Genomic DNA, 18,714 nt, shown 5'->3' on the forward strand with positions numbered 1-18,714 from the left:
TCTCACCAGTGCCGTGAATTTAGATGTTATTTTTACTTTGTTAAAATCATACCGTGTTGAAATAATCAGTGTATCAAACAGTGAATGCCACAGAGGAAATGTTACGTATGCTGCGCCTCCCCGCCACCATATATGGTACATCAATGTACTCATTATTTTGAACTCGCACATGTGGAATACCAGTACAACAGTAATGTCGGATTTAGCTGAAAATGTATGAATATTCAAAGAAGAATAGTGCAGCAATATTACTGTGAAGTGCTAAAACAGACCAAAAACTCTGATATAGTGCTCTTGCAAGTGTGAAATCTATCTACCAATTACCTTAACAAAACATCCAAACCCATTGGGATGCTTTTTGAATTTGACACTTTGCCCAGTCGACACATAAAATGAGAAGCACGTACTATGCGCCAATGACCCACACTGCATTTACGAGGGGGAGTGTACATCATAAGTTTCTTCGCTAAGTACGTAGAACAAAATAAGCATCCAGCAAAGATATGATAAGTTATGAGCTCGACATATAACATGAAAAAATTAATAGGCGTCAATATAATAAGCAAAGCTACACACGTCCACTTCATCCCAGTAACAACGCTTTCCCCCTAACGGCATACCAGTAGACTAGCCCGGGAAACTGTATACTTGTATTTGGGAGTTCTAAAAACGTCACCGCTTCAAAGCGCGAGAGGCGGGGAATGACAGTAAAGGGCGTGGTTTTTTTTAGAAAACTCCGTAATCCCACAGTGCTCTACTGCAGTTAGCTCGTTTCTTACTCTTTTTTCCTTGAAAAGAAGATAAGCAAGCGTGGGAGGGGATCAGACAGACAGTGAAAGCAATGGACTACACCCACCGGAAACATAGTCCGCAATGAATTAAAATGGAAGAAAACAGCTGTATTGCAACACCTTTTTGATCCAGAAAGTGGGGACACAGTTCATCTCACGGATTTGGCATATTTGCGCATTCGGATGACTTTTGTCTATATGTTCATTTTAGAAATGTAAAGGTATGTGGCACGTAAAAGCCTGTCAATGACGAAAAACGGGAAACTCAAGTGAGTGGCGTCTCCCCCCCTTCCCCACAACCCTTCTACTGCTCCCGGGAAACCAGCAAACGCGGCCAAAGAGAACAAGAGGGGGCAGTGCGGACACAGTCGTATTGTTTTAGGATCATTTTACATTTTTGTCGGCGAGTGAAAGAAGTCGTGAACAGGAAAGGTCTTGTGGTTTCTTCGTCAGAGTCAGCCGGCATTCTCGGTTGGGACGCTTCCATCGTTGATAATGGGCGGACAGTGCTGACATTCCTTTCGGACAGGCCCCTTTTTCTTCTTCCTTAACTGTGAATCTGCGCTTGTTTGGCAAAGAAAACTACTTCACATCTTGGCTTTTTACCATATCTGTATTTTTGCCTAGGACCCACTCGAACGCCCGGAATGATGCCGACAATACCTGCAGCCTGACGTCTTAAGACATTTTTTGACATTTCCTCGTTTGCCAGAAGGAAGAGGAGGGGAGGAAACTCGGAATCCACTCACTCTTCATATATGGGCATCCGCGGTTTACCCCCAGATATTAAGAAATAAAATATTTTAATGGGATTGGATTCGTTCATCGTGTTCCACCGCCACCACCTTTAATGAGAAGATGCCGATTTTCAAGAGGTTACTGCGGGTGTCCAACCGCTCCTTCCTGGCCTTCATTTTCTTCTTCTCCTTATCGACATCCTGTCTCTATTTCATTTACGCCGCCCCTGGTATAGGTAAGAATACATTTGTATCTTTTTTCAGGCATATTGCTTCACACATCTTTAAAATGGTTACATTTTTAAAATTATGATTTGACAATCGATTGTGTTGTTTTTTTTCAGTGGACGTTGCATTTCTGTATTTTTTTCGAATGCTGTCTATTAATAGGATGCGAGGAAAAGTTGGGCCGATATGCTCCTATCATTCCTAGGTGTTTTGGGGGTGACTAAAAAGTCCCCTCTTTTCTGTATGTGCTCGCGCCTTTATCTCCCAGGTTTATTCTGTAAACTGGAGAAACGAAAGGGCACAAACAGTTGGTTCATACGTTGTATCCCAGCAGGTCTTCGGTTTTCCTACCGTTCAGTTAATAGGCCAGTACAACCAGTAAGGAAGGATTCGGTTAATGAATCCAATTGAGGATCAGTGACAGTGTGTAGTCACGCCTTGGAATGATTGATCCACCTTGAGGCGCAGTATGCATTAGTAAGCCCAGCACACGTGCGAGCCCATGTATACAGGGGGCGTCATGTGTTCTTCACTTGTATATTGGGGATGTACACATGTTGACAAAATGAAATGCCAATATTTCCTGTAGAACAGTTTCAATCGAAAAGGCGTTTTAACAAAATTAAATACCCTGTTCATTGGATCTATTTAGTTAACAACCAGGCATGCCAGATATTTTCAGTTTCTGTTTTCTAGTTTGTAATATGCACAATCATAAATTTTTGAGAATCGGCACATTACATTACAGTAAGATCGAATTGAATACCACACATAAACCCATAATATTGTAGAGCATGTGAATAAAATACCTGCCAACAAAAGGGAAGAGCCGCTCATTCCAAATTCAACGCTTTTTTATCTCCTGCACATGTTTTAGGTATATCCACACACCTTTTAGAGTTTCCTGATCAAGTAGAGTTATGCATTTAGAAATGGTCGATGCTATGTTTAAGGTGTGGTTTGTGTTAAATTTTCTTGCTGGTTATAATTTTATGTTACCTTAAATTTATCATGATATTATAATGCAAAGTCACCAATTTACATTTTTACAGCTTGCATTTCCTTGCACAGCATCTTCAGAAAAGATATTGAGATTTTACTCAGAAGCACAAGTCAGCATATCCATGTCAAATACCTTACTGGGTATGTGAAAAATGTAGGCATGGGTAGCTTTTTAAAATAATGTTTTGACCTTGCACACAAAACCACAACGTATTTAAACTATTTTTGTAGTGAAAATCGTATCGTTTGTTATCTGTGGAGGAACGGTATAATCGGGCACAGTGCTTTAAACAGTAGTGTTTATTCATGTTGAGGTAATTTGTGAATTTCAAACTTTGATGATGGAAACCAGTTGAATTAAGAAAGACTTCATTGAGTGTTCCTGTTGAATGTTGTGTTTTGTTTTTATAAATCTCATTTAAAAAATCTTATTTACTTTTGAATGAAGTGACTTTGGTTTTATTTATATATGATGTCTTAATGCTGTCATATTGATCTTGTTTTCTTTGGGGTCTGCTAAGAAGTCATTGTTTTTTTTTTGTCTGTGCAAATTCTTTTTGAGGGTTCCTAAACATTTCAGAAGCATATAGTGCCAATAATTTTAAGTTTGCATAGTGTAGAATCATTACTGTCAGCACAGAGAATAAGGAAGTGATGAATGTAGGGTTCTTTTTCAATTGAAATTTAAATAGTTTGGGTTCAGATTGACAAACTGTTTATTAGGCAAATCCAAACACACATACAACTCTTATGGACTATGACTCTGTGTTCTGTTGTGGTAGAACATCTGGACCTACTGAATTTTGCCTATCAGGCAAAGATTGAAGTGGAGGATGTAATTATCTGTCTGCTCCATAAAGACTTATTCTCCTCTGCACGATGTGAAGATTGTTTTCTTTATGTCCAGTTCCTTCAGTACCACCCAGCCATCCCTGTTAAGAGTTAAGTTCAGAGATATGCAGGTGGATAAGCCAGTGGTGCTCTGGTTAATGGAATATATGTCCATCAGACTGTAGTTTTTGTAAGACTCTAGCAGAAGTGAACTACACTGGAACACTATAAAGACCACTCCTGTCTCCTTATAAAGATCACTCCTGTCTCCTTATCTCTTTATGCCCCAGACTATAAATATGACACCAATTTATCTGAAATTTTCAGATGTTTCTGAACATATGCGGTGTATTGATAAGGGTAATGAGACAGAATCAGGTGGAAGACTTTGTTACTTCTTGCAAAATAATTTTCTGTTTCTTAACCTAGGCAAAACCAATGAACTGATTGATTCCCAGTGCACCAAACAATCTCTACAATTACCCATTCTATTGTTTATTAAGATGGGACACACTCTTAGCTCCATGGTGTAATAGTGATGGAGAGAATTAGGACAAAATGGAGTGCCATTATGAACAATTTTGCACATCCTCTTTTTGACACACCTACACTGGGTACTTTGTGTCAATGAATTATTCAGCAGAAGTGTGTCAAGAAGTGCAGTTGGGACTTCTTCATATCAATGGCAATGTGCTTGCACAAGTGTTTTTTTTTTAAAGTACAAACTGGCCTTGCAGATGCACAGAAAGTAGAAAATAAGAATTCTGAAAATTAAAAGTGTAGCATAATGCAGTACATTTTAATGCTTCTCTCTTGACAACACTGTACTGTCAGGCCTTATAATTATTTTTACTCACAAGCATATACTTAAGGTTCATAAAATGTTTAGAGGTTGTTTGTTTCCTTGGAGAGGTGTAATGTTAGGAGTTTTGTCTTAATCTGTTAATACCTGACAAGGTTAAGGTTAATAAACAAGATGAGTCAAAATTATGTTGGCTCTAATGGTACTGCTATGTATATACTTTTTTTGTGGACAATTTATGTGCCACATATAGTAAATGTGTTGAACATGATAACGAACAGGTTGAGACATTCCTCTAAATCATCTTGCGTATATGAAGTATGTTTTGTGAATAAATTGTTTCCACCATTCAAAATGTTAACATAATTTTGACTCGCCCTGTACTGTATCTAAACATCACCATCAGCCTGTTTAAGAACCCAATTATTAGTTTGCATAAATATATGTGTACATGTATGCATGTTGTGTGACCCACTAGGGTATGGATGCAATAAATACTCTTTATTGAGGGTATGTATATTGTTGTTGTGTTTTTTTTAATTTTATTTTTAGTAGGTTTACATCCATATGTCCGTCATTGCTAATTTAGACTTGAAACCTAAGTTACCACTAAAAGCAAGAACTACTAGACATACATAGATTCTTCTGGTTAAACACGGTCTCTGATTCTTGTCTGTTTCTTTGTGATCTTAAAATTATTTGTGTATAATGTTGGAATGATGTCATGTATTGTAAATTATGCTGTTAAATGTATTTTCCACTTGTCATGTATATGGATGTATCATCAAGAGATATTCCTAGTGTTGCCTTACTGTAATAATATTTAATTTCCTATGTGACATTGTAAGTTGAAACGGTTCGTAGTTGATTGCAATTGGGGATATAACCACTTTAAGTTAAACTGTACAGGATATTAAAATTAAATACTGATCACAATCATGAGCTGAACTTGATATTAACAAAAATGTATATTACCTATAAAGAGACTTAACAAATTAAAGAATTATGATTAAAGCAACTGAAGCAACATGAAAATATTTGTAACATTAGTTTCATTGTTTTATCACAATTTGGTGGCAAGGTTCACAATGCTTTTGCCCATTCACACTGAAACAAGCTCTGGCGGTGGGCGCACTGTGAATACTATACATTAGAACTATTTGAGCTCCATCAGTGAAGAATTTAGTTTCACATACTGTATGTCTGTATCCAATTATCTATCCTCTGATTATTTTGGTTTGTTTTTTTGTTTGTTTTTCCATTCATTTACTGATTAGAACAATATTGTGGAAATTTATGCTTCACACACACTGCATTTTGGCCACCCCACATACCCAAAAGTGTGATCTTTTCGCATTTTTATCACTTCTTTTTCAATTGCATTGCAATTGCAAAGAGCATTTCAATTAATTAAAAAGGAACAAAAAATGAATATTGGGGTTTCAAGAGCTTGTTTCTTTAGTAGTTTCTTCAATGTCATCTGTGATTTATCATGGGATTAGTAGAACAGTGGACTCCAGTGATGTTGTCAAAGGTTAGTCAACAGTTTAGTGTAACATGCCCATTTCATCTTTAGCAACACTTCTTCAGAATTATGCCTTTCTTGTCTTTTATGTAATTTGGATGGTGTTTCTTTTACTGAACAATCCATTGCATTTTAATAATTTTGTTTTTTTGTATGTTTGTGATACTACCGATACATGTTATACTTTATAAGGCTGGATGGTTCACATACCTACTACAACAGGCAGCATACGGATCATGGACAATTCTTAATATGTCTCAGCATGAAGAGTGGTTACAGTTGGCTTAATCAGCAGTAAGAATGTATTTATGTCCTGAGCTGTTTCATAATGTCGTATTAATGGAAGTAGAGTGGGGAGGTATAGAGGTCTCAATTTTGAATATTCAAGACTTTAAAAACATTGAAAGATATTCTAAACTCAGATCTGTAAGGCTTTCGTGCCTTGAATTTTACAGTTAGCTACTTTTTGTTTTTAAATGCAGCTTGAACTTTGGAGTAGAATACTCTGGTCTACTTAGAATGCTGTATGATGAAACTGATAGTGAGTACATGTTCTTATGGGGCAGAACTGACCTGAAAAGGGTACCCTATGGAGGGGTATTAATGCATACACTGACTTTTTCGGTATCTCTACCAATTGTTTTATTTCTTTGGTTATAATTAAAAAAGAGAGAACATCAATAATTAGGATGCATAGCCTTTAACTATTGTTAAAAAAAGAAAGTATAGATTTTATAGCAAATTACTAGGAGCAGAGTTGTCAATAAGTGCTGTGAATATTACAGTAGGAAACTACATGAAAGCATGTTTACTGTAATTGCTGTACAGTACTCTATAGTTCACTGTAAACACCACTTCAGTAATTTACAGTAAAATAAACACTTAAGTCACAGTGTAAAAGGAAAAAAAAGTGTCGTACTTTTACAGTTTTCAATGAACACAGTTCAAAATTGTAAGCGTGTCATTATAAATGTTTATCTGTTATACATAACACACACATACACACAGCCTATATCAATTGTTAATATAAAATGAAAGCAAAATGTAAAACTTTTTTAACAGGAGTAGATTACATCGTGTTCTCTGCTTTAGTTATGGAAAGATACTCTGGTTAAGAAAAGGTTATACATGTTGCCTTGTGGATAAGGATGTGTCTACGATATATGTTGTGTGTCAGGATGATCAGTTTATTGAAAACAACCCACTAGGTCTGTGCCATATCCTATTGTCCAGTTTAAATTTTTACATGACGAAAAGTGTGTTTCCTGATATCAAAGATAAATGTTCGCCATATCCTATTGTCCAGTTTAAATTTTTACATGACGAAAAAGTGTGTTTCCCGATATCGAAGATAAACATTCCTGTACACACACAGCAAAGCCACAAGCCCAAACAGGACAGAGAGTGAGAACAGCATGTGACCCTCTGATGATGATTTAGTACCTTAAAAGGGGATCTAGTTCAATAGTATGAAAGTGGTTTAGCTAGAACATGACAGACCTCCAACAAAGCAAAATATGCAAGAAACCTGTTACAGCTAAAGGTGGAAACACAACAAACTTGTTACTACTTGAAGCAAAAACACACCGTCCAGAACAACCAGGTAATGAGGGCACACAAGGAAATCCTGGCAGCTGGTGATGTACAGCCAAAAAGTGACAAATAACTCAAGTATGCATCTCTGGAACATTCACTAGTTGCACTCAGTATGACAGGAGGTGCAAACGGTGGATGGAAATGATTGATGTGGTTACATGTTGTTTGGCTAAGGAAATGCAAATCTAAATAGTGGAAAAGGAGGGCTTTACGCAAATGGTTAAAAAGCTCGACCCAAGATACAGCATCCCAGGTAGGTTTTGTTGTTGACCGCCTTGCCTGCGATGTGTAAAGTATGTTGTGACAAAATTTAGCTTTAATTTTAATAAGCTGTCAAAAGAAAAAAACAACAAATAAAAGCGTTGTTTGAAAGTGCCTGGTTAACATTCTGAGCACACCCCCATCTTGACAGTATCTCTAATGTGATTGGTTGAATGAGATGAAGTATTTTGTTCTTGCAATTGGATTGGCCAAAAGAAGCAAATGGTGAAGACTTGACGAAGACTGTGTGTACGTGGAATCCGCTCCCTGACTCCAGCTTCTTTTTGCTTTGAATAGGGAAAGGAGTGAGAGAGAGAACCACCTGGAACACAGAAACACAGAAAGGAAGAAGTTTAGTGATAAAGTACCAAAGTGACCACTAGCCTCATACTCAATAGTGTGGCAGCCACTAATGATGGCGAGAGGTCTTAGCGTGCCGGAAAGTTTCCGTCTGGACTGGTTTGCAGTTACGAAGGAATTGCAAAGAAAAAATGAGACAACGCTCTGTGAGCCAGGAAAGAGAAAGCTGTTGGTTTTCTTCAAACAAAGTTTATTTACTGTTTTACTAGGGGGCTATGCCCCCTGCTTGCTTTGCTCGCCAACCCCTGTGTTTGATTAATCGGATATACAATTTTAAAAGCATTTTTTTTTCTTTCATTTCATTATTTGCACTTTTACTTTAAAGCTTCATTAAAAACAATATTTGGAATTACCTTTTCTTCAAGGTCGCATTAAATTTTGATTCCGTTTTTGGAGACACATTGTGACAATGCAACTTATAAGTGCCCATGAGTAAATATTGCTTCTGTTTCTCTAATAAATAATCTGACTTTTTCAAATGTTTGTCCCTGTGATTTGTTAATTGTCATAGCAAAAGCTATTCTCATGGGAAACTGTAAACATTTTAATACGATTGACATATCAAGATCTCCTTTGGTGTCTAATGTTATTTGCGGAATATATACATTACCTTTCTTGTCGCCCGTTAAAATTTGCATCGCTTCTCCATGATCATAAATATACACCTAACCGAATTGTGTTTTCTATGAAATTAAACTTGTTGTTGGTTTAACTGTTGCGGCACCACAGATTCTCATAGTGTATGGTCCATTATTGTGTAAATCTACGTTTTGTGCATTGAATGATGTGAAGATGAAAAGACTTTGTTTTCTGCTCTTTGCCTTTTATTTCTGACCTCGCTTTGTCCTGCTTTTTTTTTTCAATTACACCTAGTCCTGATGATTAATTTCCTTTTATTTGCGCTAATGAGATCTTTTCTATCTTTTTTTGATACTGTAGCGACTGACGTAATAAAGTGTCTCAAAAGTTTTACTTGAACAATCACTGACTTTGTAACCCCAAACACAACTTTCTAGCACCCTCTCCAACCCCTCACCCCCCAGGTCTCACCCCCTCTTACCGCATCAATCAATTCCCGCTATCAGTTTTCCGTGCTGTACTTCGCCCTCCCTCAATCGGATCTAACAGTCGCTTAAAATAAAAAAGGCTTCAACCTGGCTGGCACGCTGCACCCATTCTTAAAGAAACATTACCCCAATAAAACTGAAACCTCATCTACCCCTATTCTTAATGCATAAACTAATCTTGAACTATGAAATGAATTTAACATATCTTGGCAGAACACAAAAAAAAAGTTAACACACAACTTGGTTCACGCAGGCTGTTTTATTTTTGTTCTGCTACGCATATAAGTATGTGTGGGGTGGGGGTGGGGAGAGTGGCTTGCTTAAGATTTAATGAGAAGTACTGAAGTCTGTAAGATTATAAATTATTTTTCTGTAAACTTTTGACAATAAGGATGGCTTGTTAACTCTCAAAGTGTTTACTTGTACGGTTCCAACACTAACATTCTAACTTGCCTTATTTCATGGTATATCCATTTTAAGCTTACACAAAAAATAGAGGCAATGTCACAGTTCCAGCACTGATATTCTACATCATTTGATGACAATCTGAAAAGGCAATTGCTATTATTTTTAGTTACTGTTACTGTTTATATTTTGACTGAAGGTTTGCTTACATGTGATCTTAAAATTTGAAGTCAATTTTATTAGTTGACAATATTGTGCAGGCTCCGGAAGAGTTAGAAAGTTAAATTACTTTAGTTATTATAATTGAAGATGTGAGTTCCAAAATCTGCTAATTACACCTTTTGTTAAAATTTAGTGAACACGTGATTGTGACTTTTCATGCAGTTGGTCATGTGCCGAACATATGTTTGAGCTTCAAAATCTGCTAATTGCAACAGTGTACCGCTATAGTTTTAGGGATTTAGTTTCAAAATCTGCTAAGTATGGACCCAGATTAATTCCAAAGTCTGTTAAGTAGGGCAGCCACTCGGCGCCTTGCATTTTGTCACGTGATCGAGTTTAATGGCAGACATTAGCATGGAGCAAGGAGAGTATGAAGAGTTAGTTTCTAAAGCTAAATATCCACGAAAGCGAATTAGAAATGTTGAAAATTTGAGAAAAGTTGTGGGGAAAAAAAGAGACAATATAGCGGCAGTGGAAAAACGTCACACGTGTCCTGCAAGCATGCATATGTTACTCGACATCGGGGAACACGATGCGAAGTTGGGCGGCTGACTACTGCAGACACTCTGAATTTTTATAGCGATTTCTACTGCAGCCAAGACAAACGCAGCCAAGATGCATTCATTTTGACACATCTTTCCATATCGAAACCAAAGCTTCCAAGACAAAAAAAGTCACTGAAGAGAGCAAACACAGTGCAGTATTATATTCGGAACACAACAGGAGAAGAAATAAGAGTTTGTCAAGCAACATTTTGCTTGGTTTTTGTTGTTGGACTATCTCAAGTAAATGGTTTGACAAGTCATTGGATAAAGATGGGTCAGCAAAAACTAGATCATTGTGGTGGGGCACAAGTGAAATCTTCACTGACAGTTGCAAAGGATGAAATCAGGAAACACATTGAGAGTTTTCGGTGCCGCAGCAGCCACTACAGACGTCCAGAAACAAACATACCGAAAATACTCCTGAATGCTCCTGAACTTTGTGTTAGACGAATGTGGAGGATGTTTCTGAAGGCAAATCCTGGAATGAAAATCAAGTATAATCTGTACCTCAAAATTTTCAACGCTGAATATAACCTTTCCTTTGGAAGCCCAATAAGCGACACGTGTTCTTTTTGCAAAATAAAGAAGGCAGAGATAATTCAGACGACAGATTCGGCCAGAAAAGCTGAACTTATCAAACTTCGTTTCCACGAGATGCAGGCGAAGCGTTTTTACACTTTATTAAATCATACTGACAGTCCGGGCCTCAAAACAATGACTATTGCTTTTGACATACAGCAAAATCTGCCTTTACCAAAGACTTTGATTTCTAAGGCATTCTACGCTTGTCAGGTTTGGGCATACAACATGACCTTTGTTATACAGTGAGTCCTCGTTTATCACGGTTAATCTGTTCCAGACTCTACCGTGATAAATGAATTTTCGCGAACTAGGATTCTTTATTTATAATTCGAATATTTTCGCAGTTAGAGTATAGAAAACCTGTTTACGACCTTCTAAATATGTTTTTTAACATTATTAGAGCCCTCTAGACATGAAATAACACCCTTTAGTCACCATTACACTCGTATTACCCAATATATTAGACAAAATAACAAAAAATAAGACATATTAGACATTACAAATATCATATTACTAGACGTACTCGCCTTTTAAGGCGACCGACTTTTATCCTCAGTTTTTGTGTGCTCCATGTGTACATCAGGCATGTAAGCGTAGAGAATGAGAACATCAAAGTGCCCATTCATAACATCTCCCGAAAACCAAACTTTTTTTTTTTTATCCCCTCAAGTGCCTGTCCAAAGTCGTACAATGTCAGCCCTAATCTGTACCGCTAAAGACGGAGTTTCATGCACTAAATAAGCTATAGATGAGAATAAGCAAGCACCATCTCCCCTGATATTTACTACGCTCTGAGGCATTTGTACTCCATCAACATTAATTATTTCCAGAGACATAATTTTGTCTATTTTTCCAGTGTATCATGCACAAAAGCAAGGGAACGATGAGAGCACTAGAACTCTGCTCACATCGCGTCGCTTCGTACCTCAAGCCGCAAGTAGTAAGTCTGTAATAAGCGGAATACCGCTACGATTTGCACTCGCGGGACGGAAGGACAATCCAGAACGCTTTTTTATAGTAGATTATTGTACTGTACATTTAATTGCACACAACCACTAACCTACGAAGGTACAACCTCAGTAGGAGAGTCTTCAGCAGGTGCGTTGTTGTCTTCAATGAAGAAGTACTAGGCAGTGGGTGTCTGGGTACGCGGCTTAAGAACATCTTGATAGGCAGTTGCTGGCGCTGTCTTTTCATATGCATGAGGAGGCTTTTGTAGGGTATTGGCATCTTTAATCATATCCAAGAGTTTCACCTTCTCCTGGATAGTAAGCATCTTTCTCCGCCGCTTAGTTTTATTGTCAGAAGGCTTAGAAAAAGCAGCACATTTAGGAGCCATTGTAGGGCTTAGATAAAAGTTCTCAGAAAGCGCATGCGTAGTGATGTAAGCGTGTATGAGAAAAAAATCGCGATAGAGTGAAACCGCGAAAGTCGAAGTGTGATATAACGAGGGATCACTGTACATTCAATTGATGGAAACAAGGCTGCACAAGACAAGGACCATGTTTTTATATATACTTGGTGTGAAAGTAAAGCAATGAAAACTTCAAATGAATGTACAAGTGCCAAATTCCTCAAGATGTTCAATTGTTGAGATTATTCTCAGACAGCTGCGCAGCTCAGAATAAGAATGTAAACTTGCTCTCAGCACTTAAACATTTTGTTGCAGTAAATCGGCCAAACACCATCATTCAACAGTTTTATCCGATACGAGGTAATTTGTACATGCCTCCAGACCGAGTGTTTGGATGTATTGAACGAAGGCTTCGGCAATATGAAACTGTTCTGCTGCCTGAAGAATATTACAGTGTGGTATCCGAATTTGCAACTCTCCGAGTTTTAGGATCAGGCTGGCAGGTGTACAACTACAAGTCAGTAGCTGCAAAAGTCTGCAAGAAGAAACTGCTGTTTCAGCTCACAAAGGCTCGATTAACGCAAGTTACCAGCATTAATGTCGAGATCAAGATGACATACTCGGAGAATTTTGCAGCCACTCTATTGTGAAATGTGGCAGCAAAATAAAGAACGTTTCACCAACTGTACTGCAACTTCACTGCTGTGTCAATCCTGCAAAGGCTAACAATGTGAAAATGCTCTTAAGCAAAATGGGAGTCAACATTGATGATTCAGAGACACTCGAACAGTTTTATAGCCCCATCATAATAAAGGCCAGCCAAAACAGTAAAATAGTTGCTGATAGTGATATGGAAATGGATGACGATGAAGATATAGACTATTAATGTCTCGAGATTTGACATTCGTTCTGTAAACAAACATTTTGGATTTTAGGTTTCTCAAACTTTCTATGTACTATTCGGTAAATTAATACTTTTGAAGAGTTTTTCAAATATTTTTGTTAGGACACTGTTTAGACTTATTTTTGTGAAGTTCTTTGTTTTCTATTAAATATTTCTTGATCAGCTTGAGTAAAGATGAAACTTTCTTACAGTAAATCATCTAAAACGTAGCCTTTGGTTAGCACCAAAACCTGCTAAATATACATTTTTTTTTTCATTTATTTGCAAAAAATAAAAAAAATCAGATTTCTCATCTATACTGTAAATGACATTCACATATGAGGCAAATGACATTCAGCAAATAGAAGTTTCAAAATTTGATTTTAATTTCTTGAAATTTATTTTCCTATTTATCTCCAAAATTTATCTTTTGTACTTTGCTGATTTTGGAACTGAGCTCTTCAATTGTTCAACTAAAAGGGAAAACATTACCTTGGCTACTTTTGTGCTTACGTTTGACTTATGCTGTGTCACACTGTATACAATGCTGTGTTACTACTATTGCACTCTAAGGCCGGGGTTATACTTCACGCGACACGATGCATGCTGCAGCGGACACTCCTGCTACGCAAGCGTTGTAGTGTTTATACTTGCGCGCGTACTTTACGTAAATCTGGAGGAATCCACCAGGTAGCAGTGCGAGATATTATCGCTGTGAGAACATGTTCGGCTTCTCTGTGTTCTGAATTGCCTAAAACCCCTATTAAATTCCGATAACACCTTACCGCAATATCTCTGAAAAGGATGTTTATTGTTTTAATCCATAAATCCAGGGATGTATGTGTCCATTCCAGGAAGCATTGGGCACGAGTGAGAAACAGTCCCTTGGCGAGGCCTCAGCTCATCGCAAGGTGAATACAAGCACACACATACACTAGCGTCATTTTAGCGGCACCAAATCCCCAAATCTGCATATCTTTGGAAGGAAACCGGAGCACAGTGTGGAATACCAGCAACATAACTCCCTGCGAGACAGCAGTGCTATCGCTCCACCACCGTAACACCCCCATGTGTGTAATTATTCCCCCATGTGTGTATTTATTAACAGTATTCATTATTTAAACGAAATTATATGTAAAATGTAACATACACATTTTAATGCATTTCATCATGAAAGTGATATCAAGTATAAATCTAAAGATTCTAAATGTGCAGAGAGTTGGAATATCATACATTTAATTTGTTCTGTTTGGCGATCTATTGCTGCTTTCCGCTGCTGAAGCAAAATGCCGACATACAGATGCATTCATGGTGCTTTTATATTCAAGCGTCGCATATTCCCGATCATAATGACACAATAGATTTTAAAAGTCTCACATACCATACCATCTTTTGTGCCATCTATTTTTTATTGTTTTACTTTACCTGCTGTCAGGTTCAAGAAGCTCGTAGCGATTGAAAACTGGGATGACGTTTACGACCGTCTGCTTTAATGATAAAGTAAACTACGAGGTTAAAGTGGACATTTGAGATTAAAGCGAAATTTCCACTTTAATCACAAAATACACGTTTTCACCGTGTCCTTCATTTTTTTCTCAGTGGCTCAAATATAATGCTATACATTATGTTGCTGTTGTTAAGTTGCAAAAATTAAAAAATAAAAAAGACATATATAAATTTTTTAAAGTCTCACATACCATCTTTTGTGCCGTCTATTTTTTTTTTTTTTCTTTTTGCAACTTCACATCGGCTACATAATGTATAGTGCTGTATTTGAGCCATTCATCAAACAGCAAAGTGTGCACATCAATCCCTGAAGGATCTCCATAGAGGCTTGCTGTCACATGTAGATAGTAAACAGAGACTCTGACGTCACGTTCCGACTTTTAGCACACTGCGCCCCCTGACTTTTTGCTGGTACTGCAACTTGCGCACGTGTCGCGTTAATTTCTGAGGACCTGCTCAGAGGACGCGTGAAATGAACGTTGGGAACGCGTGGCAGCCATGATGCGGACACGTACGCATTCTGAGTGTGAAGTATAAATGAGCCCTAATGCTGCACCAGCTGGCACCTTGTGGCAGCAGATTCACACTTTGAATTAGGTAGTCTGTCATCAATGACAGTAGCTCATTGGAAAAGAAGGATGGAAAATACCTTTCATTTTGGTTTCACTAATAAATGTTGCTGCCTACAAGCTGCAATGACTGATAATACGGTGTTTGGCATTTTTGTTTCTAAATTTCCTTGAAATATTGTGATATAGTTTCAAGGCTATATCGCACACCTCTACAACCCACCCTAAATTCTCTTCCACAACCACACAAAGCCTGCAGCATTTGGGGAAATTTTAAGTTTCTTTATGATCTTTAAATTTCTTTCTCACTAGCCTTTATCCCTAAGGGAGCATTTCCATTCACAAATTGTCTGTGTGCAAATAGTGTTTTCCACCATGAATAATACAGCAGAAAATGTAAGAAACGTCCTGAAAAATGGTCTTAACTGTACAAGGTAATCCACTTAACTGTTTTTTTGGTCTGGTTCACATTACTCAAAAATAATCAACCTGAGGTGAAAGGCTATATAATATTTTAAGTTGTATCAATTTTATACAACAGTACCTTGGGGAAAATAGTCCATCCAGATTCTGAGGTTAAAAAAGAAAAGCTAAACTATGTTGTCTCAAGAAGGAGAGGTTATGTAGTGTGTGCGACTGGATGCTTTTATTCCCAGCAAAAAAAAGTTAGACATCTCTGGATGCACTTCATTTTTCCCCCTAAAAGTAATTAAATGTAAACAGAAGCATAAACAGCTTTCAGTGGCATATGCCTACACGTATAGCTACAGTATAGGCTCTATGCAGTAGTATAAATCAGCCATAAGGCCGCTCTCGCCCTTAAAATAAACAGACATCTTCTACTAGATGAAATAAGATATACATTTTCATTTTACTACCTTTAATTATTTCTATTGCGCACACACATTTGGAATATGATTTTTCTATTATCAAAATTGTGTAATGATGTTTATTACAATGCATTTTAAAAACATTTCTTTATCCCCTTTTAATTGTCACAAAAACATGCAAATGCTTACAATTTTGAAACAATTGCATTTTCAATCTTAATTGTAAATTTCTGTAAGTTATCATACCTAAACCTTTAATTACAGCTGTGTCTATGGCTTATTTGTATTTTAAGGTTATTTCTATTAGTGAAATGAGACAAAGTTTAGCTGCACCTACTGCCTGATGCTGCCAAGCTTACAGGGCTTGTGGTTTTTTAAGAGCACTATACTGGAATTTATAGGTTTAGATAATTGATTTTGGGTTGACTTGTGGTTGGTTGTGTTTTTAGTATACAGACCAGATTTGATAAAAGAAGTGTTGGCGATAGAGAGGAATGCATGCCTTTCAGCATTTTTATTCTATAGACTTCATTTTTTTGCCTTCTGAAAACCCACAAGATAGAGTTGCAGTACTTTTTTTCACTCATTTGGAAAGAGCTTGTCTGCCTTCTGTTGTTTAATTAATAACTGATATTGTACTTTCAAGAAACCAGTTGCTGACCCTGATAATCTGAACAATTTCCGACCAATTTCAAATCTGCCATTTTTATTTTAAATACTTGAAAAACAGTTTCAGCACAGTTACAAGTACATCTAACTGGTAATGATCTATTTGAGCAATTTCAGTCTTGTTTTTTTCTCTTTCCATAGTACAGAGCTTTGGTTAAAAATTCTAATGATTTACTAATGGCCACTGACTGTGGGCTGCTGACCATTTTGGTATTGCTTAACCTGAGTGCAATGTTTGATTCATTCTTCCATAGTATTTTGTTAGACATATTAGTTTCAATTAGAATCTGTGATATTTCTTACACTTGGTTTACATCATATCTCTATAGTCATACACAGTCTGTTTAACTCAAGAAGTGGTGTTTCCCAAGGCTCTGTTTTGGACCCTCTTTTATTTATTGTCTATCTTCTATGCCTTGGTAATATCTTTAGGAGATTTGGCATTCAGTTTCACTGTTAATGGTGATAACACCCAGTTGTATTTCTGCACAAAGTCCAGTTCTGCCCTTCCTCTCCTCATTCTTTCTGACTGCTTATCTGAAGTAAAAAAAACTATCTCTTTTCTAATTTTCTCAAACTTAATGATAACTTAATGATTCTCTTCATTGGCACAAAATCTGCTCTCTCCAAACTTGACCGTTTTTCTTTGACATTTGATGGTTAAATAGTTTGTCCTCCTCAGGTTAAGAGCTTGGGTGTCGTCCTCGACAGCAGTCTTATCTTTCAAAGCTCATGATAACAATATTATCCAGTCCGCTTATTCTCACCTTTGCAATATAAATCATCTCTGTCCATTCCTCACACATAACATTACTGCTGTTCTTGTACATGCTCTGGTAACATCACATATAGATTACTGAAATTCTGTATTGGCTGACCTCCCTTACAAGCTCCTACATAGACCTCAGCTGGTCCAGAATTCTTCTGCTCGAGTTATTACCGGGACCACCTCTGTAGGACAAATTACTCCAGTTCTTTGTGAACTTAATTGGCTCCTGGTTCAATACTGCATTACTATCAAGATTCTGCTATTAACATTCAAAGTTCTTCATAGGTCTCGGCTCTTCTAAATATTTATACACCCACTTGTGCTCTTAGATCTTTTTACTTAAATCTCTTAGATACACACACTGCTCGTTTATCCACCATGGGGCCTAGATCCTTTAGCTGTGTTTCTTCTCATCTTTGGAACTCCCTTCGTCAAGATATCTACAACATTGATTCCCTTCCCATCTTCAAATCCAGACTTAAAACTTAATCTTTATAACTTGCCTACTCCCATTGATTATACAGTGTTAAACTTTTAGGATCACATATATAAAATGTTATTTTAATTGTGTATTGTTATTTTAAATTGTATTGTTTATTTTTTAGTATTTATATCATTTTATTAATTCTTCGATTTGGCAAATTTTCTTTTGAGTTTTTTTTTATTTTTTATAAAGGTGTCCTTGAGTGCCTTGAATGGTGCCTTTAAATAAAATGATTTTATTTTTAAGACTTTTGCCAGTCCTAAAGCTCAGTTATACTTAGAGGGCATCACAGCTGTTAGGGTGCACTAGTGTGCGTGTTGTGTACATTTCGTCAGAAGTTGTGGTGCTCAGTCCCATGCCATGGTGTGGTAACTCAGTTTATTGCTCCACTTTCTTTAATATAAAAATCAGTTTACTGACCACTGGGTGAAAATCATTTGATTTAGATTGGCGACAGATCAGTCAGATCATTTAAACTAAACAAATTAAATTTCTCAATATAAAGGCCATGAACACTAATGTGTTTGTTGTAATGTTCACAAAGCTTTCCTGGGTAATTAAGATAGCTTTGTTTATGCAGCCACTCCTCAGAAAATTACTTGAAGTAATTTTCATTTGTATGAGGTATCCCACAGATGTAGTTGTTCAGATTAGGAAACAATTACATAGTATTTTCAGAGTATCATTTGCAACTTG

At 37.0% G+C, this 18,714-nt stretch overlaps 1 protein-coding gene across 1 annotated transcript in view; it reads left to right on the forward strand.

Annotated features, from left to right (window-relative positions):
* Positions 1 to 726: 726 nt before the first annotated feature.
* b4galt6 (UDP-Gal:betaGlcNAc beta 1,4- galactosyltransferase, polypeptide 6) overlaps positions 727 to 18,714 on the forward strand; it is a 98,215-nt gene continuing 80,227 nt past the window's right edge. The window contains exon 1 of the mRNA XM_039754659.1: positions 727 to 1,764. Within this exon, the coding sequence (XP_039610593.1) occupies positions 1,650 to 1,764 (115 nt within the window). The 5' untranslated portion in view covers positions 727 to 1,649. The remainder of the gene's footprint in view (positions 1,765 to 18,714) is intronic.

Source organism: Polypterus senegalus, chromosome 5 (assembly GCF_016835505.1).
Source record: "Polypterus senegalus isolate Bchr_013 chromosome 5, ASM1683550v1, whole genome shotgun sequence".
NCBI classification, from domain to species: Eukaryota; Metazoa; Chordata; class Cladistia; order Polypteriformes; family Polypteridae; genus Polypterus; species Polypterus senegalus.